Here is a 25421-nt window from a genome sequence, read left to right on the forward strand (position 1 = left end):
ATTTGCTTCCCGTTACCTGGCAGCTACCTCTGCCGACATGGCCTTTCCCCTCTGCACACATTATTGTGTTTAATTAAGAAGATCACACTCACCTCCCTGCCAGTGTCCTGGTTTCTATATGATTCAGAGAGAGAGAGAGAGAGAGACAGAGAGAGAGAGAGAGAGAGAGAGACAGAGAGAGAGACAGAGAGAGAGACAGAGAGAGAGACAGAGAGAGAGAGAGAGAGAGAGAGACAGAGAGCAGAGACTACCTGGCCTTAGGGGATTCTGAGAGAGAGACAGAGAGAGACAGAGAGAGAGACAGAGAGAGAGACAGAGAGCAGAGACTACCTGGCCTTAGGGGATTCTGCCCTGCCCTGACTAGCTGCAGGCCTCTGGACTAAGTGTGCCTTGCTAGGCAGCTCTCCACCCACAGGTATGCTCTGCTCTAGAGTCGCCTCTGTTAGCATAAAAACCCATTTCTCATCTCTTCTGTGAATTCCATCATTTTCAGTTATGACTTCTACTTGTAACATAATTTGAAGAAAAAGGAAAAAACCATAGCAATTCCCTGGTTAATCTAAAAGTGACAATAGCATCTGGCGGGGAGAATACAGGGAAGTGGGACAAAGGCTAAAGTGCTTGTCATGGGAAGCGGGCTTGATGCAAGTAGGAGCTCCCCAGTGACAGGCGTCTGTCTCTTTCAGCTATTGTGGAGAACATGGCCGAGTTCCGTCCGGAGATGTGCACAGAGGCTGCCCAGCAGGGACTCCTGCAGTGGCTGTTGAAGAGACTGAAGGTAAGGGAGCCAGTGGCCTTGCCACCCCCACGTCTCTGCTCTGGCTGTGGCTGGTACCAGGGTGTTGAATGGGCATTGTCAGCCCTCCATGTGGTCTAGTTTGGGAGGTTTCTGGACCTCTGACCCTTTTGTTGCTTGCCCCCTCTCCCCCAGGAACCTTTCTAAGTTCTACTTTTAAAAAGCATCTGTTGTTAACAATATTGTATATATTGTTAAAGAAATTTTCTGTACATATATAGGAGACAGTGTTGTATGTTAACATAAAAAGAATTATATATTGTTTTCTTATGCAAAATTGTTTTTCACTGAACTGCTGACTAGTGTTCCACTGGACAAACATACCTATTTATTTATTTATTTATTTATTTATTTATTTGAAATAGGGATTCATGTAGCCCAGGCTGGCCTGCATTTAAGGGGACTTTGAACTTCTGATCTTCTTGCCTCTACTTTCCAAGTGCTGGGATTACCGTGTGCACCATCCTGCCCAATTTATGCAGTGGTGGGGATTGAACCCAGGACCTTGTGCATGCTCAGCCATCATCACCCTGACAGCTGAGCTCTATCCCTTGCCAGGCTCTAATGGGGATTTTGGTAGCTCCCATTTTTAAGTTTTGCCTGTTGTAAGCAGTTTATAGTGAGTATCACATCCGAACACTATTCTGGTGCGCATAGCCTATCTGTGTGCTAAACCCCTGAAAGTGAAATGTTCAGGCTAAAGGGTATTTGCATTAACATTTGAGGTAATTGTTGTGAAATTGTTGCCTCTCAAATTTGCCCTGCTGGCATTAGAAGGTCCTGCTGCTTCCGGCAGTGTCAGGCATTATCATACTTAAGGCTTTCATATACTTGGAAGTGAACACTTATGCTATGGTACTTTGATTTACATTTTAGAATCAAAGAACGTATATTGGCTTCTGGTTGCTTAATAGCCATTTGTGGGCTTGGGGAAGTGATCTAGTAGGTAAGATGCCTGTACCCACCAGTAGTCCCAGCCCTAGGAGGTGGAGGCAGAAGGATTAGAAGTTCAAAGCCATCCTTTACTACACAGTAAGGATCAGGCCAGCCTGGTCTATTTAAGAGCCTGTCTCAAAAATAATGACAACTATTCATATTAATTTCTTTTAGCTTCATATTTGTATCCTTTATGCTTATTTCTGTTGGATCCACTCTCTTTCTTAGCACGGTGTCACCATCTTTTTAACAATTAGTGCTGTCCCACAGAGTAAATGAGAACAGAAGGGCAAAGCCATTAGCTTGACCAGCTGTGTAATAGGGAGCCTACTATGGAGGTCCTCAGCTAGCAAGACAAGAGGGGTTCTTTAAGGGGAAATGACTCTTGAAGTAGTCGTGGCTTGTCCAAAATGTCTGGGGTATGTCGGGTCAGGTTCACCTTCCTTGTCTTGGCAGGCCTAAGGGGAAGGCGGCCAGCACACACACATGCACATCAGAGGATCCTACACCCAGTGGTGCTGTCAGTGGAGATACACACATTTGTCAGGCAGAGCCCAGTGCACTGAGCCCCTGCAAGCCTTTCTTTTCTTTTCCTCCTTCAGCCTGTATCTAGCAGGTAGTTAGTTTATATGCTGCCATCTTGCCATCTTCCTTTGGACTTCTGAGTCAGGTGGTCTTTGGCCTTAAGCTGCACTTGTTCAGAATACAATTCCTTTCCCACCTACTTCTCAGCACTAAGTTAATATTTCCATCCTCTAGATTGAAACACTTGAGGAGTGAGGGTGGAGGAAAGGATAACAGGAATCTGGGTTACTCGTGGACTTTGTAGACCCAACCTTAACATACAGAAAATAATCTAATAGTCTTTGTCTTTGTGAAGTCAGGACAGGGTTTTTAGGTCCTTGGGACTTAATAATGAATTTGAGGCTCATTCTTTAAAACTCCTCTGTCCTTTGAAGGGTGTTTAAATTAGCCATAATAACATTCTCTTGCTTGCTCGATCTCTGTCTCTCTGTGTCTCTCTGTCTCTCTCTCTCTTTTTCTCTCTCTGTCTCAATCATTCATTTATTCATTGGGGGGGGGGGGTTGGTTATATAAGAGAAATTGAGACCTCTGGGTGTTTAGTCCGGCTTCCATTTGCTATTTTAGATATTATTGAGCTTTGCCTTGGAGCACAGAAATTTGTACATTCCTCAGGACAGGAATAGTCTTGTTGTAATCTAAAACCATTGTCAAGGTTTCCAGTGTTTAAACTTTAAATTGGTATTTGGTTATTTCAATGGGAAGCAAGTTCCTTTAGAAAAACTCTATGCTGCATGGACTATTCACAAAGCAAGCCAAGCTGAAGCATGAGGCCAGCAAGAAGCCAGGACTCTTGATTTGTTCCGGGTCCCCAGCCCAAGAAAGTGCATGTTGTGTTCTTCACTGACATCATCAGCCTTGGAGACAGTCCTGGTGGTCTGGACCTAGAGTCTGCCCTCCCTTGGAGCTGGGTGGCTGCAGCCAGAGGTCCTTCACTTGTCTGGCCTGTTTTCTTTCTGGGGACCACTGAGGTCCCACAAGGCAACTGAAGACGCATGTGAAAGTGCCTTCACCTCTTGACCATCCTGGCAGCCAGGGCTGTCAGCAGTTGTGTTGAAAGATCTCTAATGCAACTTTAAAAACTAGGTTCCCTGGACCCAGCCCAGACCTACTGCCCTAGTTAGGGTCACTGTTGCTATGATGAAAACACCGTGACCAAAAGTAAGCTGAAGAGGCAAAGGTTTATTTGGATTATACTTCCATATCATAGTTCAGTACTGAAGGAAGTCAGGACAGGAACTCAAAAAGGGCAGGAACCTGGAGGCAAGAACTGATAGGCCATGGAGAAGTGCTGCTTACTGGCTTGCTCCTCGTGCCTTGTTCATCCTGCATGCTTATAGAACTCAAGACCACTAGCTTAAGGATAGCTACAATGGGCTGGACCCTTTCTTATCAATCAGTAATTAAGAAAATATCCCACAGGCTTGCCTACTGCCTGATCTTATGGAGGCATTTTCTCAACTGAGGCTCCCTCCTCTCCCATGACTCTACCTGTGTCAAGTAGACACACAATTAACCAGCATATTTAGCATCTCAGGTTCCACTGCTAATATATTCTAGAAAAGATTCTCTCACTAAGAGCCACTGGGCTCTAGAAGTGAACCCTCTTTTCCATTCTTACCCTACAGACTGATACAGTGGGATAGCCACGTCATCTTCACTGCCCACCTTCCGGCCTGCTTTAAGGCCACTTCCCTGTCTCAGCCTGGCCTTTTCATTTCTCAGTTCTGAGACGGTCGCCTTGTTGCCTGTTGCGTAGCTCCTTTGCTTGTCTTCTGCACTACAAAGATCAAAATGTCAGATCTCTGTTTTGCTTATGTCCCTGTCTCTACCAAGCACAGTGCCTTTTTCCTCCTGTGTTTTATATGTACACACCACTGTGAGAAAGCTTGAGTTCCTACTCTTTCATACAGCCTGAGTCGTTCATTCTTAGAATTGAAGGCACACGTGTCCGTTCTCCTGCGGATACATAGCTAACAGTCAAGACCTATAGATGCTAAGTGTCTTGCCCAGACCTATACAGCAGAGCTGGAGCTGGGTTTTTACCCACAGCCCAGAGAGTTCTCATGGACCTTCCCATGGTGCTGTTCCTCCCCTAGCCCATCTGGTGTTCTGGTTGCTGCAAACCAGACCCCTTCAGTTTTATTTCCTAAAGGAATTCTTCTGGGAGTCAGCCAGTCTGGATTACAGCTCTGGTGGGACAGCTTTTCTTCATCCAGAAAGTAGAGGTGATCTCATCGAACAGCTGACTCCTAAAAATGCTGCTCTCCTTACCCTGCCTACCCTGAATGAAGGGCCTGGGCCTGGCTCGCTCTGTCTTGTATATTCCCCAAAGCTTCCCCAGCCACCACACCCTGTCTTTCTTTTGTAGTTCCATGCAGATTCTTAGATCCCCCTAGGTGTACTTAATCTTCAAAACTAGGGCTGAGCCTCATGCTTTAGGGAGCCCTCATGGTGTGTGATGGAAGAGAAAGTCTCAGAGCTGAGATTCTAGTATCCTTATGGCTCTAGGTTGTTGGATTAAACTCTCCATTTTGACTGATGATCCATTTTTATTTAGGGATCCTTCAGTAATTCTCAGTGAGGGGCCAATGGGTGGCAGGCACGTTAGATACAGATTACACCATTTCATGCTGGTAGCCTAGCAGCATGTAGCAAAAGTAATGGGGCTTTTCTTCATCCACCAAATGAAACCTTACTAATTTGTCCTAAGGAGAATAAGACCCATTGCAGAGAATGGTACAGACAGATTAGCAGGTGAACAGATAAATCTCTCTAGCAGGAAGATACTGTGTCATAAATCACTTTTGTTGTTGTTGTTGTTGTTTTGTTTTGTTTTGTTATTTTAACCTGGGGCAGGGGCATTTGTAAATGTCAGGATGCCATATACTATTGAAAAATAGCATTAAAACCAGAAGTTTTCATAAGAAATGAAATTAGGATTCCCACTGAGTTTCCAGTTATAGCAACATTCCAGGAACCATTGCCACATTCTGCTTGAGCTAATCAATTTACACCTGGTCGACTTAAGCCGCCAGTATGGCTGGTTGATGCAAGATTTTCAGCTGCAGGTGACAGGAGTTTGCTTTGACAGTTGTAAAGGGCTGGTGGTGTGTGTGAACCCTATCCCGCCTTGTTCAGGTGAGCTGTAGATATAGCCTCTAGCCTCTGGCCATGCGGGTGATGCTAGCATATTTGTTTTCTACTTTCCAAAAAAGCAGCAGCTCCCAAGAAGGTGAAGTTTAATTTTATTTAAGGCTTGTCTATGCTGAGTACAAACCTATGCTTGACTCTGCAATTACTCTGACAGCTGAAAGTTGTAGGATAACCAGGCTCCTGGATGGCAGAACCCTGCTAGCTCAACCCCTGGTGTCCATTGTAATATCCAAGAGACAGCACCTGCCCTGTGAGTTCTCCTTCCTCATTGAGATTAAATGTCTTTGTTATTTGGCAGTTTGTAGTGTGGAATCTCTAGCTGATAATCAAACAGGAATTAAGTTTCTTTGGTATGTTTTATCTTTGACTAGACATGAAGGGTTAGTTACCCACCCTGCTTCAAATGACATTGCTGCCATCATCTCCTGCTTCCCCGAGCCAACACTGGCTTTCATGTATTAACTGCTACCACATGTGAAATGCTCGTCCACGTCCTTGCCAGTGTGCTCTAATCCTCGTAAACAGCTCTGCTGAAAGCATGCAGCTGTCTCCAGTTTTCAGATAAGGAGAAAGCCCAATGAAGTGAACAGGAGGGCCAGTAAGCAGGGTCTGGTTCTCTAAAGCAGCCTCCTTGCCAAACTACCTCACACAGCTCAGGGCTGGGAGCCGTCATATCCAAACAGTATAGCTTCCTGATTAGAGCTCTCCTTTGTGCCAATTTTTCAACAAAAGAACTTCTGTCTTAAGTAAAAGATGGTTTGATTCCAGTTTGGGTTTTGTTTAGTTTTACTTTTGGTAAACTGGAGATTCCTTCTTGTGACTGAGCAGGAGCTGGAGATCTGAGCAACCAGGAGTCCTCAGTAGAGAGGTCTCAGGTGCTCTGGTCCTGTTAGGAGTGCTGATTCAGCACAGTTCATTAAGTGCAGCCACCTCAGAAGGAAGGGCACAACCACATAGGAGACCTTGGGTTAGGAGAGCAGAGTCATTTGATTAAGTCTAACCTATCACAGTTAGTGGTTAGAGCTGAGACTCTTAGCTCACACATTCTGACCCCAGTCCAGAAGCCTCAGTTCACACTGTGCCTTAGAGAAGCTTTCCTGTTATCCTGCATGAGTCTCACAGTAACTCTCTAAAGAAAGAAGGGTTTTTCTTTCTTTCTTTTTTTTTTTTTTTTTTAAAAAGAATGTATTATATGTGTTTAGTTAGTTAGTATATGCATACACACACCATGGTCTGCATGTAGAGAACAACTTACTGGAGTCATTTCTCTCCCGCAACTATATGAGTACCAGGGATCAAAATCAGATTGTCTGACATGGCAAGTGCCTTTAGCTGCTATCTAGAAGTAGTATGTTTTAATTTTCATTTTACAGACAGAGAAATAGAACTTTACTACGGTTATAGATTCTGTTGCTGATTCTTGGTGGTGTTGTCTCAATAATTTTGTTTTTAATATGACGGTTTATTAGGTAGTTAGATACAAGAGGCTGTGTGTGTGTGTGTGTGTATTCTAACAATCCAATAGCTATTTGAAGGGAAAACACACATAAATTAGAAGAAAGCATCATTGAGTTCATCTTAAACACTCCAGTCACTACCAATGGAGTGTCACTCCTCATCTGATCCTCACACATGTTCATATAGCAACTACCAAACCTCACTCCACAAAGGTATGATGTCATTAGAAGAAGGGACTTTAAGCCGTGTGTGCAGTACTCTACAGCTGTCAAGTGTCACCAGCTTTCCCCTGAAAATCTCAACATAGCCTGTGGTGAATTCAGTCTGCCAACCCAACTTCCTCAGCTCAATTTGGAAACACCAGACTTTGTGACACACAGGTAGCATAGCAAGTTCCATAATGGTCGATAGGGTTCAGCTCTAATTTACCTCTCTTTGTTGTAGTCCTCATTTTCTATCTTACATATAGCAGGGAGCCAATAATGAGTTATTGAAAGGAAGAGAAAGGCTCCCTTTTAACTTGGAGGCAGAAGTCTGTGAAATTCCTTAAAGGACAAGAGGCATGGAAGCCCAAAAAGACCATTGTCATGGTAGCCAGTATCATTGGCCTTCCTTCAGTTCAGAAAGACATTGCTGTGGCGGCCCAGTGTCATTGGCCTTCCTTCATTTAAGGGTGCCCTGGTTCAAAATATCCTGGCTTTTGAAAAGCTACATGCAAGTTATGTGGCTAAAATCATTTAAAATCTAATCACAACAGGGTCTTAAGTAACTTGAGTAAGCACGTTAATGGTTTGAAGGAGCCTTGATCCTGGCAGATGCCCACTGCCTGGCTTTCTACTCCCATGGTTTGAGTTTATAAAACCACCTTTCTTCAGGCAAAATATACCATAGATTGTAGTTAAGCTCTAGCTGATATACAGATTTCTTGAAATAAGGCCTCCAGCTTGCCTGAGGAGCATACTGTGCGGCAGCATGTGTACAGTCTTGCACTTATGGATCTTTTAACCCGAGATGGGTCAGATGCGGCCACCCTCCCAAAACCCTGTGAGGTGCACTTTGGCTTGATAAAGAAGACGTGCACAGAAAACTGAGCCGGCGCTGGCTATTGCTTGACTAGACGCTACCGCTCTTCCTCCTTAAGTACAAAATCAATGTCCAAACAGCTCTCTCTGTGAATGGCGCGGGGTGACGGAGGCACCAGCTCCAGTGTGAACACTTGCCCTGTCCTCTGCAGCTACAGAAATTATTTGTCATTTCAAAAAACTAGATACAAAGCAGGAGTCGTGCTGATTAAAGCCATTGTCTGTGTGCCTGTATTTCAAGGACCTGCCTCTCATAGATAAAAGCATCAGCAAGGTTTGCACGGGTGCCATTGATGGTGCCAGTGTTGAAGTCTTGCGGCTGAAGTACTGGACAGCCGTGAAAGATGGTCTCTGCAGAGGACGTGTCCCCTCTGAGTCTGCAAGCTGCAGAGCACACCGCAGGGGAAGAATTGTGGGTAGTAATTTAGGTATTAAAATATTAACACATTTTTGCATATTTAATGTGGTTTCCTTTTTAAATAGTAGGCAGATTATGGCCTACAAGCAGATAGGTTTATGGGTTCAAATTAAATTTTAAACATTAAAAAAATTCCAAAAGGAGCTACTTCGTTATAAATATTTTTTGCTAATCTGAACAAGAGCTTGCTTTCTTTTCAACTTCTCTGATCATGTATCAGCTAATTTACAGCCTCATTTTCTGGTTGTAACTTGTAAGTTGGAGTTTCATATGTTTTAATCTTATAAGCTCAAAACTTTCTCTTACTTGCCTTAAGGGCACACAGTCTCTAGACTTAAAATATGGACACAAGGTAGGCTCTCTGGAGGAGGGTTCATTCACGCGCTGGGTAGGGCTACTCTGTCCCTTTGCCATTTAGTATGGAGTATCTGTGTCTGGTCCCCCTGACCTGCCTTTCCTTTAATCTTCTCATCTCTAGTGGGTGAATAGTTTGCCCTGGAAAGGGAGCAAGATTTCTTAATGGCTCTCTCATTTCTGTTTCCCACAGGCCAAGATGCCCTTCGATGCCAACAAGCTGTACTGTAGCGAAGTGCTGGCCATCCTTCTCCAGGACAATGATGGTGAGCCCCCTCCCAGGACAGGCCAGGCTGGGAGCCACACTCAGAGTCTCAGAGCCAGTGAACTTGCCTTTGGCATCGCCTGGTTTCTCTGCTTGCTTTCTGTGCAGCTTTTGTACTCTGTCAGGCTGTATTGATTTTGTTAGCTGACGGATCAGTGGTAGATAGCTGTAAAATGTGACAGTTGGCTTCATTTTTTTTTTTTCTTCCTTTATTTTCCTTCTTTTAGAAAACAGGGAGTTGCTAGGAGAGCTGGATGGAATCGACGTGCTCCTTCAGCAGCTATCCGTGAGTAGTTCTGCTCCCTGCATGCCGTGAGGTGGGAGGTGGAGGTACAAAGACAGAGAGGAGCAGGTCACACTGGAGCACAGGGTTTGCCTTCTTTTCTTACTCACTGGCCCTTTCTGATCAAGTGTCATAGTGAATCTGGCATGGGCCTTCCTAACTGCTGACCCAAAAGTAGGGAGCTTTCCTCCGTCCTCCAGCCAAGAAGAGCCAGGTGTGTTCTTTTGCCTTGTTCCCAGCATGGTTTAGCTCCTCCCCTTTGGTCCACCCCTGAAAGAGTCTGTCTGTTCATTTAGGTTCCAGATGAGCCCTATCGCTCCGTGGGCTTGTGGTCGTAGGGATGGTAGGGATGGTTGTGGCACTGCAGGCAGAAGTGAGAAGGTGGAAACTGTTTGCTGGATGAAAGAAATGTAAATCCAGTTGAAATGTTACCCTGCTGGCATGCTGGAAATGCAGTCAAGATTCCTCCTAACAAACCTTATCTGTGTTACTCCAAACAGCACTGAAAATAGATCATTTGGATACAGGCTGAAGAGTGTTGAGTGTCTGAGATGACAGTTTGCATACAGCTTTCCTGCTGTGCCAGCCACTGAGTGACTTGGCCTCCACCCTAAAAATAGAGCTTTGTGGTGGGAAGCTGTTTGGGTTCCCCACGAGGTGCCTAGGCCTTATCCTGTGCAGTCACTAATTGTAGACGGAATGGGGCTGTCTGCCCAGCCAGATCAGAGGCTTTCCCAGCTCATGCTTAGCTCTGACATGCAGAACTGCCCAGATGCATTCCTGGGACTTTGAGCCCTGCTACTGAGTGAGGGGATTCAGCAGCCCTGTTGTGAAGAAGCACTTCTTCAAGTTGAGTTAGGATTGGCTCCTTTGGGTTGTGGGTGCATTAGAAAGGGGATGGGGTGGGCTTGGACTGAGCAGGGACAAGGATGTAGGGCTTTCTGCCAGAGTGGGTTTTGGAGCTGAGCTGTGGATTCAGACACATTCCCTCTCAGTTTCACTGTGTGTGTGTCCAGTATGGCCTTGTCTGTTTCCGTCATTTCACAGTGGACAAGGGCTGAGGTGTGCTGTTTTGTTTGGTTGACCTGCCACCTTGAAGCTGTCAGTCACTCTTGGACCCAGTGCTTGCCTCAGTGTTTAGTATTTTTATGTGAACTTGTATATCTTTATTTAGTGCCCACAAGCCAGAAAACTCAGTTTCTCTAAACCAGAAATTGGCAAGAGCTTCATTTGTAGAGTTCGGTTTCTTTGGCAGGCTTTGAAAACTGTAGGGTGCTGGCTGATGGGACAAAATTTTTTGATGGCCCCTTTCTACTCTCCTTGGCAGGTATTTAAAAGACACAACCCCAGCACCGCTGAGGAGCAGGAGATGATGGAGAACCTGTTTGATGCCCTCTGTTCCTGCTTGATGCTCAGCTCCAATCGAGAGCGCTTCCTGAAGGGCGAGGGCCTTCAGCTCATGAACCTCATGCTCAGGTATGCTTCCGGGCCCCAACTGTCGGTTTGTCCCAGGCCTCACTGGTACCTGTCTGTCTGCCCGGCACTGCTAGCCTGGCTTTAGGACGGGTAGCTGTGGTCCTTTAGTCACTTGGCTTTCCTATTCATCCAGACTGTTCATCTGGGGATGTATTCCAAATGTGTCTGAGCTTTTCTGAAGGGTGGGCTAGCACATGAAGGTGTACGTTGTTTGTGTGCTGGGTGTCAGTTGGTGACCCAGCCACTGCCCTGAGGATCATGTCTCTGTTTCTTCTTTAATTGTGTTGGTTTTGGAGAAAGCTAAGCATTACCTTCTAAACTTAGATTTGTTCAATTCTAAATCTGTACGCTCCGTAGACCTCTCTGTCTATATTCCTGCTGTTGACAGCAAAATATTCATATTTATTCATTCTGTAATGAATTCTGTGTGTGCTGTGTGCCAAAGCACAGGGAATATGAAAGTATGAAGAATGGTTCTAGAACGCTGGGTTTATCTTTTTCGTTTTGCTCTACTCTCTACAGACAGTACTGCTCTTGCCTCTCAGTTAGTCCAAAGGATCTTAAAGTTGGAAACAACGTGGAGAAATGGCTTGTTTTGTTATTTTATTGAGGAGTGTGGCTGGGAAAGAAAAGAGAGTTCCTGAGGAGGTGACTAGAGTGAAGTACCACTAACGGACAGCATTTGAAATTGGGATCCTCTGGGTACTGCTTGCAAACACTTTTGGAATTTTCTAATCATTATGGAATTCATGAACCTAAGCTGGGGTCAACCATTGTGAAACCTCTAGTATTGTGCAGTGACAGTTCTGAACGAAGCTATGTCTCTGAAAGTGTCTTACAAATTTAACGTATATTTATTAAGCATGATTTAGACTGTAGATGTTCAGTCTGTTTTCTATTAGAATATTTTAGTTACTGTGTTTGTTAAGTGTCAGGCCTACGAAGGTGTAACCAAGGCCTGAGTCTTCCCAGAAGCTAAAATGCCCCAGGCTGTCACCCAAGCATAGCCTGCCTTTGGGTGAATACTGTCTTCTTGGTCTTACTGTTGTTATTACTATTATTATATCATCAATTTTATTATTTTGGTGGGAGTCTTTTGTTTGTTTGATTTAACATTTAGTCCTGCCACATTCTAACATTTCATATTATTTCCTTTTTAACTTAATGCAGTATTTGTCATCCTGTGACATAAACTTCATGAAAGGGCAGTAACTACTTGAGGGATGCAGGGAACATTGCGGCCATTTCTGGGGTTTCACTATCATAATGAACTTCACAATGACCAGTTTTGTGTTTTAAATGACTTGGGGATTATCAATGTAGATAACTCTAAAATTCCTTTTCTTTAAAAGGTTTGTGGAGAGCCAAAATATGGCTGTCAGACAGTATATCCTAGACCTTGGATTGATTGAAAATCTTCTTTTGAGAAATTGCTTTTAAAAGCAAGATGTTTTTTAAAGTGCCGAGAGAGTTCTGGGAGATTACTCCAAGGCCTCTGCTGTTGAGGTGGCTCTGGCTTTCCTTTCTTGAGAGTGTGTGTTCCTCTCTTACCCTTCTAATTGCCTGTCCTTTATTGAAATGGCTACCAGCTCCCAAGCAAACAGTGTGTAAAGCATTTGGCTTTCTGGGTTCTCTAACCTTAAAACTTCTCTCTCCAGGGACTGTCACCAAGCTTCTTTCAGGCCTGAACTGCCAGTGTCTGGATGGCTGAATGCAGACATGAAGTGATGGATCCCTACAGCATATGGCTCCGTAATGTGTAGCAGTGGGGAGCTGAATAAATAACCAGAAATATGGATTATTCAGACTGGAATGCTGGGGTTCTGGGAGGCTAATTAAAGAGCTCCAAAGGACTTGGGAGCCAGAGCCTGCCCCTCTCAGAGCCACCACTGCTTTCCTGCTGAAGTCTGCTTCTGTCTTCTGTATTAATTAGTGGCCTTCACAGACTCAGTGTTGGTTTCCCTTTGTCTCTTCTCTACGTTCTTTGTTTCTCATTGTTTTCTCCTTCCGACTCCCAAATGGAAAATTTGGGAAGGAATTTTTCCCCTTATTATATGTAAGTTGTTCTCTGTCTAGACAAAACCCATTCAAAACTAGGATGCTGGAACACTAGAAGGTCAGGAAGTGTTCAGTGGTTTTATTGCCCTGAATATGAACTTTCTCTTTGATTCCATCAGACTCTAGACTCTGGGACTTTCTTGGTTCCGTGGGATCCAGCTCGAGAATGGGCTTTCATTGAGGGGATATGATTTGGAGCACAGGCTGCTCACCTATAGGTTCTGTGTATTTGCTGAGTTGCTTTGAATTTTTTCTGCCTCTGGCTTTTGTTTACTTATTTATTTTTATGAAAAATAAGAAAACAGTGCTAAAATTTCAAGGATCTTAAGGGAACCAAATTTTATAAAGTTGGGTCCTTCTCCAGCTACTAACACATTAATGAGGTACTGTGTCAACTGTATATGAAGTGCTAGGCCTTTGTGGCAAACAAGACAGGATTCTTGCCTTTAAGAAAGTTAGAGGCTACTGAAAACAACAGACACTGAGGAACTGATATAGCATAGTTGGTAACTATTAGGAGGTTAGGAGGAACAGTCTTTCACATACATATCTAGGAAAGTTTTTACATTTCTGGTATGAATAAGCAAAGACTACCAGCAGTATATTTATACACATGCATGCATGCAAGTGAGACTGTAGTCCTTGAAAATCTGGAACTCACAGAGATCTGCCTGCCTCTGCCCCCTAAATTCTGACATTTAAGGGCACCACCATACCCCGTTTGGATTGTGAGCTTCTCAGAGCAGGGACCCAATCTTCTCCTGTCCAATAATCGATGTACATTGGCTTTCAGTCCATCTTCTCTGCGTGAGGCAGAAAATCTAAAACGCTCTTACTGTTTAGAACCACTGATGCGGAATTTCTAGCTGATCTCATAGACAGGCCGCAGAGAGGAGAGAGACTTGTTTAAAGACCATGGAGTGAAGTATTTTGTCCTGGGTTTCCTGGCCACTTTTTTAGAAGATGAAGAGCAAAGAACAGGCTACAGCCTGTTTGAGATACTGATGCTCAGATTCAAGGAGACCTAGATGCAAGGCTGTTCCAGGCTCCACTGCACCCATAAAGCCAGCACAGGCTCTATGCTCTAGCTTTGTCCCCTCTCTGGACCTTGAACTCTCAGCCATCTTCCTTCATCCTCCTGAGCCCTCCTGGGCTGTGTCTTGAGTAGTATTTTCTGCCTCCTTTCTGCTCCAGGCTCAAGGCAGCCTTTGGCAGATGTTTATGAGACTGGGTTCTCAGTAAGCCTTTGTCTTCTTCCTTCCTGGGGGGGGGGGGGGGGGAGCTGAGTGGTCAAGTGACTTTCCCTCACTCCTGAGCTGTCCTGATTTCACAGTACTTGACAGAATCAATGGTGAGGAGGGGCACTTTTTGTGTGTTTGTGCTTCTCTCACTGCCAAAGAACAAATGAAGACGTCTTGGAAAACTGTGGTCATATTGGAGAGTGAGCCTCATGCTGTGATAGAAGCAGCAGGCAACCATTCTGTTCTGTCCTATAGGAGCCACAGTGAAAGAAAAAAAAAAAAACATTTCCCATGTGGTCCCATCGATGGTTAGCAGAGCACAAAAATGAGGTCGGGCAGCACTCGCAGAGGCTCTGGGCGGTGCCCAGCATGACACCTTTAGGGAGATGTGGCTCTGACATAGAGGTGTGCTATGTCCAGCCTCCATTTTGGTCTGAGAATTGAGAGCAATGGTAGATGGTGTAGGATGGGCAGAGAGGGTATGTGATGGTCTTTGGTGGGCAGAAAGAATGTGGTGGAGGTGAGGGGGATGGGGGTGGCTTTTGATAGGCAGGGAGGGTGTGGGGTGGCCTTTTGGTGGGCAGCAGAAGAATAAAGACAAAAGCCATCTGGTATCTTTACAGTCAGAGGTGTTGAGTGGAAAATAAAATTTAAAACTGGGTGTGGCGGTGAATGCCTTTAATCCCAGCACTTGGGAGTCAGAGAGACCCAGAGTTCAAGGTCAGTCTTGAACTACAAGGTCTACAGAATAAGTTCCAGGACAACCAGGGCTGCACAGAGAAACCCTGTTGCAAAAAGAGAAAAAAAAAGATAAAACTCAGAGGAGCTGCAGTTTATTGTCCTGTTTAAGAACATTAATGCCGCATTCGGGAGGTAGAGGCAGGTGGATCTCTGTGAATCTGAGGCCAGCCTTGCCTACAGAGCCAGTTTCAGAACAGCCAGGGCTACACAGTGAACCCCTGTCTTGAAAAAAGACATTAAAAAAAAAAAAAAGAAGAAGACCATGGAATTGAGAGGGACCAGTCTGTAGAATTATACAGTTTGGAATGGTGCAGGAAGGGAGATGGTGCTGTAACTGCCACAAATGCCCTGAATGAGGAAGAGCTGCCATCTCCTCCTTCATCCCCACAGATATCTCTCGCCAGTGAGATGCTTGCTACAAATAGAAGATTTCAATAGACGTGGGTTAATTTTAGCCTGTGCTCCCCACAGTCTTCCTTGCATCTCCAGCAGGCACTTTATACCAGTGTGTCCTTGGACGTGAACAGTTCGATGCTCTTCAGGAACTGCAAACCGGCAAGACAGGAAGAATCACATTGTCAATTTCTCTGAAAATGTTGACGTGAGGCTTATTACTTCTGTTGTAAACGCTGTTCCAGTTAGAGAGAAGACCACCATGCTCCCCAGAGATGTGTTCAGCCTAGCCTGAGTTGTGTAGTAGAAACACAGTGAGTGAGCTCGTCTCAGTTATTAACTGTTGAGGTAAAATGAGAGACAGAAGGACACAGTCACATCATCCAGGAATCACTTTTTTGGTTTGGGTTTTGCTGAGCTTTTTAGGAAGGTTTTCCTTTTTCAAGAATGTGACAGAAAGGGTGATGCCATGCCGTTTGCAGAGTGGAGCTCAGTTGGTCCCATTCTGAACAGGGCTGTGGCAAGGTCCATGGGTAAAGAGGGCATTCTGCGCACTGGGTGTTTGTTCCCTGGTCTTTTCCCTGCAGTCCAGTGGTTTTGTTCTTGGTGACCATGTAACAATCAGAACCACTCTGCATTGTTGGTCTGTTACCATGTTCCAAGAGCTTGAGCCTTCCCTAAGCTCCATTCTCTCAGGGTCAGGCAGAAGAAAGCACTAGTGCCGGTGTGTGGGCAGCCGTGCCACCGGGTGTGTGGGCAGCCGTGCCACCGCGGCTGAAGATGCCGTGTTCTGAGCTGTACATACACATGTCTGGCTTGTTGTTCCTCCCCCAGCCAAATATCAGTGTTCTGCCTTAGATGGATCCGATATTTTGTATCTGTTTCTCTGATACAAACCAGACAAATGCTTCACAGGCACAAAGCAATCTTTCCCCAGCCCTGCAGGCTGACGGTACCACTTCATAAACGGAGAGAGCCATGGTAGAGCAGATTAGCTGACAAGAAATGGTGGTAGACCTGTCTGAGCCCTTCTGTCTGACTCGATAGTTCTTCTTCCAGGGTAAATTGTGCATATTTGAGGTGTCTGTTTGCTGCGAACTCTGTGTGTGTGGACCCGCCTTTCACATCCTTGCCACCAGCATAATGAATGACACCTGCCTTCATCACACTCCTGTGTTTCCCAGTACACTTTCACTCCATAAATCCTCCTCACAGACTCATTGTTTCTAGGTAACAATCGATTTGCTTTCTGGCCACCATATATTAGATTTCATTTTATGGAATTCAATTTAAATGGAATAATGCAGCATGTGCTTTTGCTGGGGTGTGGTAGCTCATCTGACCAATTCACCTCGTATAATGTTTTTTAAGATTTACCTTTGCCATGTATCAATAGCTTGTTCCTTTTTAACCACCAAGTAGTATTTTATCATATGAATAAACCAGTCTGTTGATTCACTTACTGATGTAAGTTTCTATCTTGTTTGTAGCCCTTACGGGGAAAGCTAAGGTGAACATTCCTATGCAGGTCTTCAGGCACTCATATTTCTCATTGCTCTTGGGTCAGCACTGAGGAGTTGAGTGGTTCAGTCATGTGACTGGTGTGTACTTTGGCTTTTAAAGCTCTGTCAAACTTCTTGCAAAATGACGCCATTTTGGATCCCATGGCAGCGTGTGAACTCGAGGAGTCCCAGTTTCTCAGTTTCTCGTTAGCATTTGCTCGGCTTTTCAGTGAAGCCGTGCTATTGTCTGCACAGTGTGTGGTGGAGGTTGTCTCATACAGTCGGAATCTGTTTTTCCTTATAACTAGTGGTGTTGGGCGTCTGAGTGCACACTCATCCCCACATCCCTCTGCTGGTCGGTTCTCGTCAAATCCTCTGCCCTTGGGTGTAGGGAATTGTACCAGTGATAAGTCCAGCCTTGTCGACATGTCCCGTCAGGCCTGTGGTCAGGCATCGTGTGCTGCCCTGTGCTCTGCCTTTCCGTTTCCACAGTCACCTTTTGAAAACATTTTAATTCCGATTGCGATTTATTTGTTCCAGTGACCTGTTTCTGTCTGAGTAAATTGAATGCCTCATGTCTTTGAAGAGATTTATCACTTCTGTTTGTTGACAGTCTTTCTGCGCACAGGTCTTCCCTTACTCTCCCTAAGTCTGTAGACCCAACTTTGTTTAATGATTTTTTTTTTCTACCCCTTTTCTGGTCTTTTGTTTTGGAGATTTCTGCTATGGTCTTCATTTCTTGACTTTTCAAGGTAGAAATATGAGGTTGTTCATTTGAGGGCTTTGTTATTTTCTAACGTGTATGCTGTTGTAAATCCCTGCTCACTCCAAAGTCGGGGCAGCCGGATGCTCTCCATATCATGTATTTTCATTTTTATTTCATTCAAAATGCTACTTTGATTTCACTTTTCATGAAGTACTTAGAAGTGTGTTGTGAAGTTCCAAATATTTGCTGCTTTTCCAGCTATCTGTCCGCACTGGCTTCTGCTGCAGTTACACTGGTCTGAGAATATACTTCATGTGACCAGAACCCTTCTGGATCTACAAAGAAAACCTTGTGTGGGGCCCTGCTTGGTCATGCTGCCAAGCCCTCCTTGTGTGTTTGAAGAGCCCCTGCTGCCCGCCCGGGGCTGGGGCTCTGCTGTGGCAGGGGCTAGAGTTGGTGTCATGTTGCTTACAGGTTTTCTGATTTGCTAGTTACTGCAAGGTGGCAGTGAAACCATGGTGTTGACACCGTAGTGTTGGCCTTTGTCCTTTCATCCATGTACACTTTGGCTCCACGCATTCTCACGTTGTTTAGGTGTTTAAACATTTGGAATTACATCAGTTGTGGTGGCATTCAGCTTTATTCCCAGCACTTGCAAGGCAGAGGCAGATGGATCTTGGAATTTGGATTCTAAGGGCAGCCTGGTCTACAGAGCGAGTTTTAAGACTGCCAGGGCTATACAGAGAAGCTTTTTCCCAACAAACAAAAAGTTAAAATCATTTCAGATTATATGCTCTTTTGTGTAACTGGCCCTTTTATTATGAAGACATTACTTTCTCTATCACTAGGATCCCTCTGAAACTTGATTCCTAGTACTGTACTACTGCAGCCTCCTCTTCATGAGTGTTAGCCTCGTGTCTTTGACCATCTCTCTGTTCAGGAATGAGTTGTATGCTGTCTGATGTCCTGCCCCCTGCTCCCACCAAATGTATGTGCTGAAGCCCTGGAACCCCCTCCCCCTGGGTGACTGGAGACACTGGAAAGAGGTGGTTATGGTTAGACAAGAGTGTGGGCATGGGATGGAACTCAAAACCCAATAAGACTGTTTGCCACAATGGGATGTACCCCAGTAGTGCCCCCTCTCAATGTGCTGTGGAACCCACCAGAACTCTTCTCTGTGTCCTTCCTGCTGCTGTGGTCACACACTGATGTCAGAATACGGTGGAACTCCCACTGGGGAGTGTTCTTTTTGTTTAAATAATCAGTTATCTTTTAAAATAGATTTTTAATAGAAAAAATATATTTCTATTAAATATATTTCTGTTCTATAGATCTACATGGTTTTTTTTTTTTAATTGAGAATAGATTCTTCTGTCATATAATACATCTTGACCATAGCCTTATCTTATTCTTAGTGGAATTGCTATGAGTTTTTCTCCACTTTACTTGGTTTTGGCTATAGGCTTGCTGTAAATTGCTTTTATTATGTTTAGGCATGTCCCTTGTATCCCTAATCTCTCTAGACCTTTTGTCATGTAGGAGTGTTGAATTTTGTCAAAGGTTTTTCTCAGCATCTAATTTGATGATCATGTGGGGTTTGTTTTCTTCCTTTCAGTTTGTTTATGTGGTGGATTACAGTAACTGATTTCTCTATGTTGAACCACCCCTGCATCTCTGGGGTGAAACCTACTTGATCATGGAGGATGATCTTTTTGTTGAGTTCTTGTATTTTGTTTCCAAGTAGTTTATTGAGTGTTTTTGAATCTATGTTTATAAGGAGAGTTGATTTGTAATTCTCTTTCTTTGTCGAGTCTTTATGTAGTTTGGCTAGCAGTGTAACTGTGGCCTGATAAAATGAATTGGACAGTGTTTCTTCTGTTTCTATTTTGTGGAATAATTTGAGGAGTATCGGTGTTAACTGTTTGAAAATCTGGTACAATTCTGACCTAAAACCATCTTGCCCTGGGCTTATTTTGGTTGGAAGATTTTTAATAACTGCTTCTATTTCCTTGTAGGTTATAGATCTATTTAAATTGGTTTTTCTGATCTTGATTTAACTTTGGTAACTGGTATCTATCAAGAATATGATTAGATTTTTCCAGTTTGGTGGAGTACAATTTCATAAAGTATGTCCTTATGATTCTCTGGATTTTCTCGGGTGTCTATTGCTATGTCTCCCTTTTGTTGATTTGGATATTCTCTCTCCCTCTGTTAGTTTAGATAAGGCTTTATCTGTCTCTTTCAGAACCAACTCTTTCATTAATTCTTTGTATTGTTCTTTTTGTTGATTTCAGCTCTCAGTTTGATTATTTCTTGCTGTCTACTTCTTAGGTGTGCTTACTTTTTGTTCTAGAGCTTTTAGGTATGCCGTTAAGTTGCTAGTATGAGATCTTTCTATTCTTTTTTTTTTTTTTTAATGTATGTACTTATTGCTATGAGCTTTCCTCTTAGCACCACTTTCATTGTGTTTCATAACTTTAGATATGTTGTATATTCCTTTATGGAATTCTAGAAAGTCTTTAATTTCTTTATTTCTATCTGGATCTATTCTTTATTCAATATAGAGTTGTTCAGTTTCCAGAACTTGTAAGCTTTCTGTTGTTTGGTAGGATTTATTTAGGTAGAAAATAACTCCAGAGAGTTGTTTCAACTTTCTTGTATCTGTTGATATCTGTTTTGTGTCCAAGTATTAATTTTGGAGAAAGTTCCATGAGGTGCTGAAACAAAGGTATATTCTTTTGTGTTTGGGTGGAATATTCTTTTTTTTTTTTTTTTTTTAGATATTTTATTTACACTTCAGATGCCAGGAATATTCTATAAGTATCTGTTCTCTTCATTAGGTATGTAAGGTCTGTTGGCTCCAGTGTTTTCTCTGTTATTTTTTGTGTAGGTGACCTGTCCATTGGTGAGAGTAGGGTATTGAAGTCACCATTATCAGTATGTGAGGGTCAGTATGTGCCTTGAGCGTTCATGGTGTTTCTTTTACAAAAATGGGTGTCCTTGTGTTTGGAGCATATTAAGAATTGAAATGTCATCTTGGTGAATTTTTCCTTTGATGAGTATGTAGTATCTTTTCTGTCTCTTTTCATTAGTTTTTGTTTGAAGTCTATTAAAATGGCTACACTGGTTTGCTCTCTTAGGTCCAATTGCTTGGAAGATCTTTTTCTAAACCTTTACCCTGAGGTCATATCTATCCTCGATGTTAAGATGTATTTCTTGTATGTAGCAGAATGATGGATCCTGTTTTCACATCCATTCTATTAGCCTGTGTCCTTTTTTTGGGCAATTGAGACCATTGATTTTGAGAGATGTTAGTGACCAATGATAGTCATTGGTGGTGGTAGGGTGTGTGTGTGTGTGTGTGTGTGTGTGTTGTGTGTTGCGATAGAGAAAGGAGAGAGAGGGAGAGGGACTGTGTTTGTGTTTTCATGAGTGTAGATAACCTCCCTGGGTTGGAGTTTTCCTTCTTCTAGTACCCGCTGTAGAGCTGGATTTGTAGGTCGGTATTGTCTAAATTCAGCTTTGTTGTGTAATATCTTGCTTTCTCTACCTATGGTGATTGAAAGTTTTACTGGGTATAATAATGCGGACTGGCATTTGTGGTCTCTGCAGCATATCTGTGCAGGCCCTTCTAGCTTTTTGAGTCTCCATTGAGAAGTCAAGTGTAATTAATTCTAATAGGCCTGATTTTATGTATCACTGGGCCTTTTTCTCTTGCAGCATTTTATATACTTTCTTTGTTCTATATGTTCAGTGTTTTGATTATTATGTGGTGTGGAGAGACTTTCTTTTCCAGTCCAATCTATTTGGTGTTCTGTAAGCTTCTGGTACCTTTATAGGTATCTCCTTCTTAGGTTAGGAAATTTTTCTTCTTTGATTTTGTTGAAAATATTTTTGGGGCTTTTGAGCTTGAATTATTCTTTTTCTTCTCTTCTTATTATTCTTAGGGTTGACTTTCCTCATAGTGTCCCAGATTTCCTAAGTGTTTTGTGTCAGGAGTTTTTTGGATTTTATATTACTTTTGCCCAGTGTATGCATTTCTTCTATTGTATCTTCAATACCTGAGATTCTCTAGTCCATCGTTTGTATTCTGTTGGTGGAGCTTCTGTACTCTGTTCACATTCCCAGTTTTTTATTTTCTTAATTCCCTCACTTTGCATTTTCTTTATTGATTCTGTTTCCATTTTCAGATCTTAAGCAGTTTTAGTCTTTTCCTTTAACTGTTTGTATTTTCTTGGCTTTCTTTAAGGGATTTATTTATTTCCTCCAATTGTTTGTCTTTTCCTGGATTTCTTTAAGGGATTTATTCATTTTTTTCTTTAAAGAAATTTAGTTTATTCATATAGTTTAAAAACATTTTTCATATGGTTTTAAGGTCTTTTTCATGTACTTCAGATATGTTGGAATATTCAGGGCCAGCTGTAGGCTTTGCTAGAGTCATATTGCCCTGCCTGTTAGGCATCTGGGTTTGGGGTGATTATGGGTCTAGGTGCTGATTTCTGGGTTTATCTTTATTGGGTGGATGTTTTGTTCCTTAGGTTTCTGTTTCTTCTCTGGATTTTAAGAGGATGTCTTCTCTGTGTATTGCCTTATTCTGGCCTGCTTGGCAGTTGTGTTCATAGGGAATGAAATGTTGGAGGCGGGAGGGAAGAGGAGGCCAGGGGGAGATGGTCTGTTGCAGCGCTAGGGTCAACCCTGATGAGTGGCTCTTGTGGAACAGAGAATGAAGATGTTCCATGGGCAGCCTACCTTGTCATCTGGCAGATGTGGCCTGTGGCTGAGCAGGGGGTGCCTGCCCAGGCTGGGGGCTAGGACATTGGAGGAGAGGCCAGGGGAGGATGAGATCCACATGAGGAGTTAGGAACAAAGGGGAAGAGAGGCTACACTTTTGTTCAGAAGGAGCAGAGCTAGGTCTGCTCATTTGCCATTGCATGGTCTCTTCATGTCCAAGTCAGGAGGATCACAATTTTGAGGTTACGTGATGAATAGTGAGATGATATCTTCAAAACAAAGAGTAGAATTATTTTGGCCATGAGAGTTTAAAAAAAAAAAAAAAAAAATGCTATATCCCCCTCCTATCTGCCTTTCAGGGACTCTGATTCCATGTACATGATCGTGATCATGTTTTATAATCACATATAATAACAAAGTACCATACAAGCAGGTATTAAAAACATAATTGCATGTACATTCTGCTGTGACAGTTGTCCACTCCCGTGCCTTGGTAGTGGTCCCATGCCTGTTTTCTTCCCTTGCTGAATACTTGACTCATTCTGTTTGGGTGTCTTCTACAGTGTGCAGCCTACAGTCATCTGCCTTTTATCAGACACAGCATTTCCCTGTACTTACTCAATTCAGTCTTGTTCAGTCCGACACGGACGTCATGATAGTAGCTGTTTTACTGTCCTCGTCTCCAGTCCTGTCATGTATTTTAGGTGATGTTTTATGGTGGTATTTATTATGTTTCAAGTATTTTGCCCTGTTTTCTGGGTTTCTTTGTTAGCTTTACTTTGCTCATTTACATCTTTGTGGTGCTGTGGATTAAACTCAAGACCCCGTGCTTGCTGGGCCATCAGTCTACCTCTGAACCATTCCCCATGATATGATGCCCTGGAAACATATTGTCTTCCCCCTTGTTCATGTGTGGGCGGTGTGGTGTATGTTTTTGTTGGTGTAGATGTTAGCATGTGTGACTCAGATGCACATACATGAAGGAGCCAGAGGTTGGCATCAGGCAGCACTATTTCTCTGTTGATCTTCACGTTTGTTTTTTGTTCCTGAATGCATTAATCCTGAGTGTGATTTGAAGGTGAATCACAATCTGTGCATGCCAGGGTGGAGGTCAGAGGGTACTCTGTGGAATCAGCTCTCTTCTTCCACCTTCTCCAGAGTTCAGGTGTTGAACTTGCAAAGCACACCCCTCTACCATGAACCCATTTCCTCATTCCTCTGCCTTTATATTTTGAGACAGGGTCTCAGCCTCTTCTGATAATCATGGCGTTGGCTAGGCTGGCTGGCCAGTAAGCGTCAGGGGTCCACCTGTCTCCATCCGCACCTGATTTCCCACCGCAGTGAGTCTTAGAACCTCCTGGAGGACATGCTCACTGCATGTGCTGCCTTGTCTCAGAGTCTAGGAACTATTTATTCTGTTCACCACTGTTCTATTTTCCATTGCTCCACCCTTGTTTCAGGAAGGGAAGAGACATAAAGGCCCAGTTCTTGTTCCTCCAATTTAACTCACAGGCCAAGCCCAGCACGGATTTTATACTATTACATCCATTTTTATTACAATTTGTTGCTGGTAGATAGTAAGACAACACAGCTGTTAAAGTATTGTTTTACACTGAACACCTTTGTTGTGTCACTCACACCACCTGACCTATGGAGGCCAGTGCTGTCCTCCTGAGAGAGCGTCACAGAGGCTTTTCACACTGAGCACCTCTGTAGCTGGCCCCTGGAAGTTCTGCTGTCTGTCTTGGGACACAAATCACAGGGTGTCATTCACAAGATCAAAGGGAAACCTGAGAGATACAGTCTGTCTTTCAGTTTCTCCTCTGAAGATACATATGTTATACCCACATCTTATTGGTGTGAAAAAAAGTGTTCTAGCAATTATGTGTTGGGTCATGGGCTCATGTGAACTAGTCAACAGGTTTAAGGACATCGTGTCCATAGCCTGAAACTACTGTGGTCATTGATGATGGCCTGCATGAGTGTCCCCCAGAGGTAATAGAGTTGGTCCTCAGGGTGGTGGTGTTCCTTAGAGATAAGAGTCTAATGGAAGTTCTTAGGCCATTAGAGGTGTGCCTTTGAAAGTGGTTATGGCTTCCTGGCTTCTTCCCCGGCTCCATGGACTTAGGCAGCTTTGCTCTGCTGTGTGTTCTTGGCTGTTGCCATCTGGTACCCGCCAGAAGCCCGAAGCTTGAGTTGGAACTTCTAACATCATAAACCTTTTTCCTAGAAGTTAATTCTTGCTTCAGATATTTTGTTATAATGGTGGAATGCTGATTATAAAGGCATCTTGATCTGGCTGTGTAATTCATGCAAATATTCTGTCCAATAAAATGGCCTTATATTTGGGAGCACTAAAGGAAGCAAACATTGTCAAGTGTATGTCAAGGCAAACGAAGTGACCTTGCATGGGGTTAGCATGGGGTTAGCATGGGGTTAGCATGGGGTTAGCATGGGGTTAGCATGGGGTTAGCATGGGGTTAGCATGGGGTTAGCATGGGGTTAGCATGGGGTTAGCATGGGGTTAGCCAGGTTCCTTGCCAGAACACACTCCTGGTCACCAGTAGCTTTTAAAGAACCTCTTTAAATTATCTCTTTAATTAACCCTAGCTAGCCAGAGTCCTGGGGAAAGGAATTTATATCTTTAGCCTGTTCTTCAAATACATTTCCTTCTGGCTTCTGCTGTTTTTCTCTACCTTTAAAAAGACTACCTCAGAGTAGTCTCACATAGGAGATTCAGTTATAGCCTATATAGACTTAGTCATTCTCTCAAATTTCCCCTCATTTCTGAATTTTGGACCCATTAAGTCCTAGCTGAACATCACTGTTACAGTCCCAGAGGCACCTTGGGTTTAGCCAGAACTCTTGGCCCCTTTCATCCCTGTCTGTTCCTTTGCCCTGTTTCTGTGAAGAGACATCATGACCATGGCAATGTATTTAAAAATACATAAATTAATTGTGGGCTTGCATTCAGTTTTAGAGGTTTAGTTTTTTATCGTCATGGCAGGAGCTTGGCAGGTGCATGGTGGGAGCATGGCAGCCTTGAAGCAGTAGCATCCTGATCTTTGTAGGCCAAGAGAGAGTGAGCCTGGGCCTGGCATGGGCTTTTGAAAACTCAAAGCCCACCTCTACTGACACACTTCCTCCAATCAGCCAAACCTCCTAATCCTTCTAATCCTTCCCCTGGAAACTAAGCACTCACATATGAGCCTATTGGGGGCTGGGGATGATTCTTACTCAAAC

The 25421-nt window shown here is 43.6% G+C and overlaps 1 protein-coding gene across 1 annotated transcript in view; it reads left to right on the plus strand.

Annotated features, from left to right (window-relative positions):
- Ctnnbl1 (catenin beta like 1) overlaps nt 1-25421 on the plus strand; it is a 160847-nt gene that overhangs the window by 73799 nt on the left and 61627 nt on the right. Inside the window, exons 7-10 of the mRNA XM_034496023.2 lie at nt 687-778; nt 8976-9048; nt 9275-9333; nt 10658-10806. Coding sequence (XP_034351914.1) covers nt 687-778; nt 8976-9048; nt 9275-9333; nt 10658-10806 — 373 coding nt within the window. The remainder of the gene's footprint in view (nt 1-686; nt 779-8975; nt 9049-9274; nt 9334-10657; nt 10807-25421) is intronic.

The sequence above is a fragment of the Arvicanthis niloticus genome, chromosome 2 (genome assembly GCF_011762505.2).
Source record: "Arvicanthis niloticus isolate mArvNil1 chromosome 2, mArvNil1.pat.X, whole genome shotgun sequence".
Lineage (NCBI taxonomy): Eukaryota > Metazoa > Chordata > Mammalia > Rodentia > Muridae > Arvicanthis > Arvicanthis niloticus.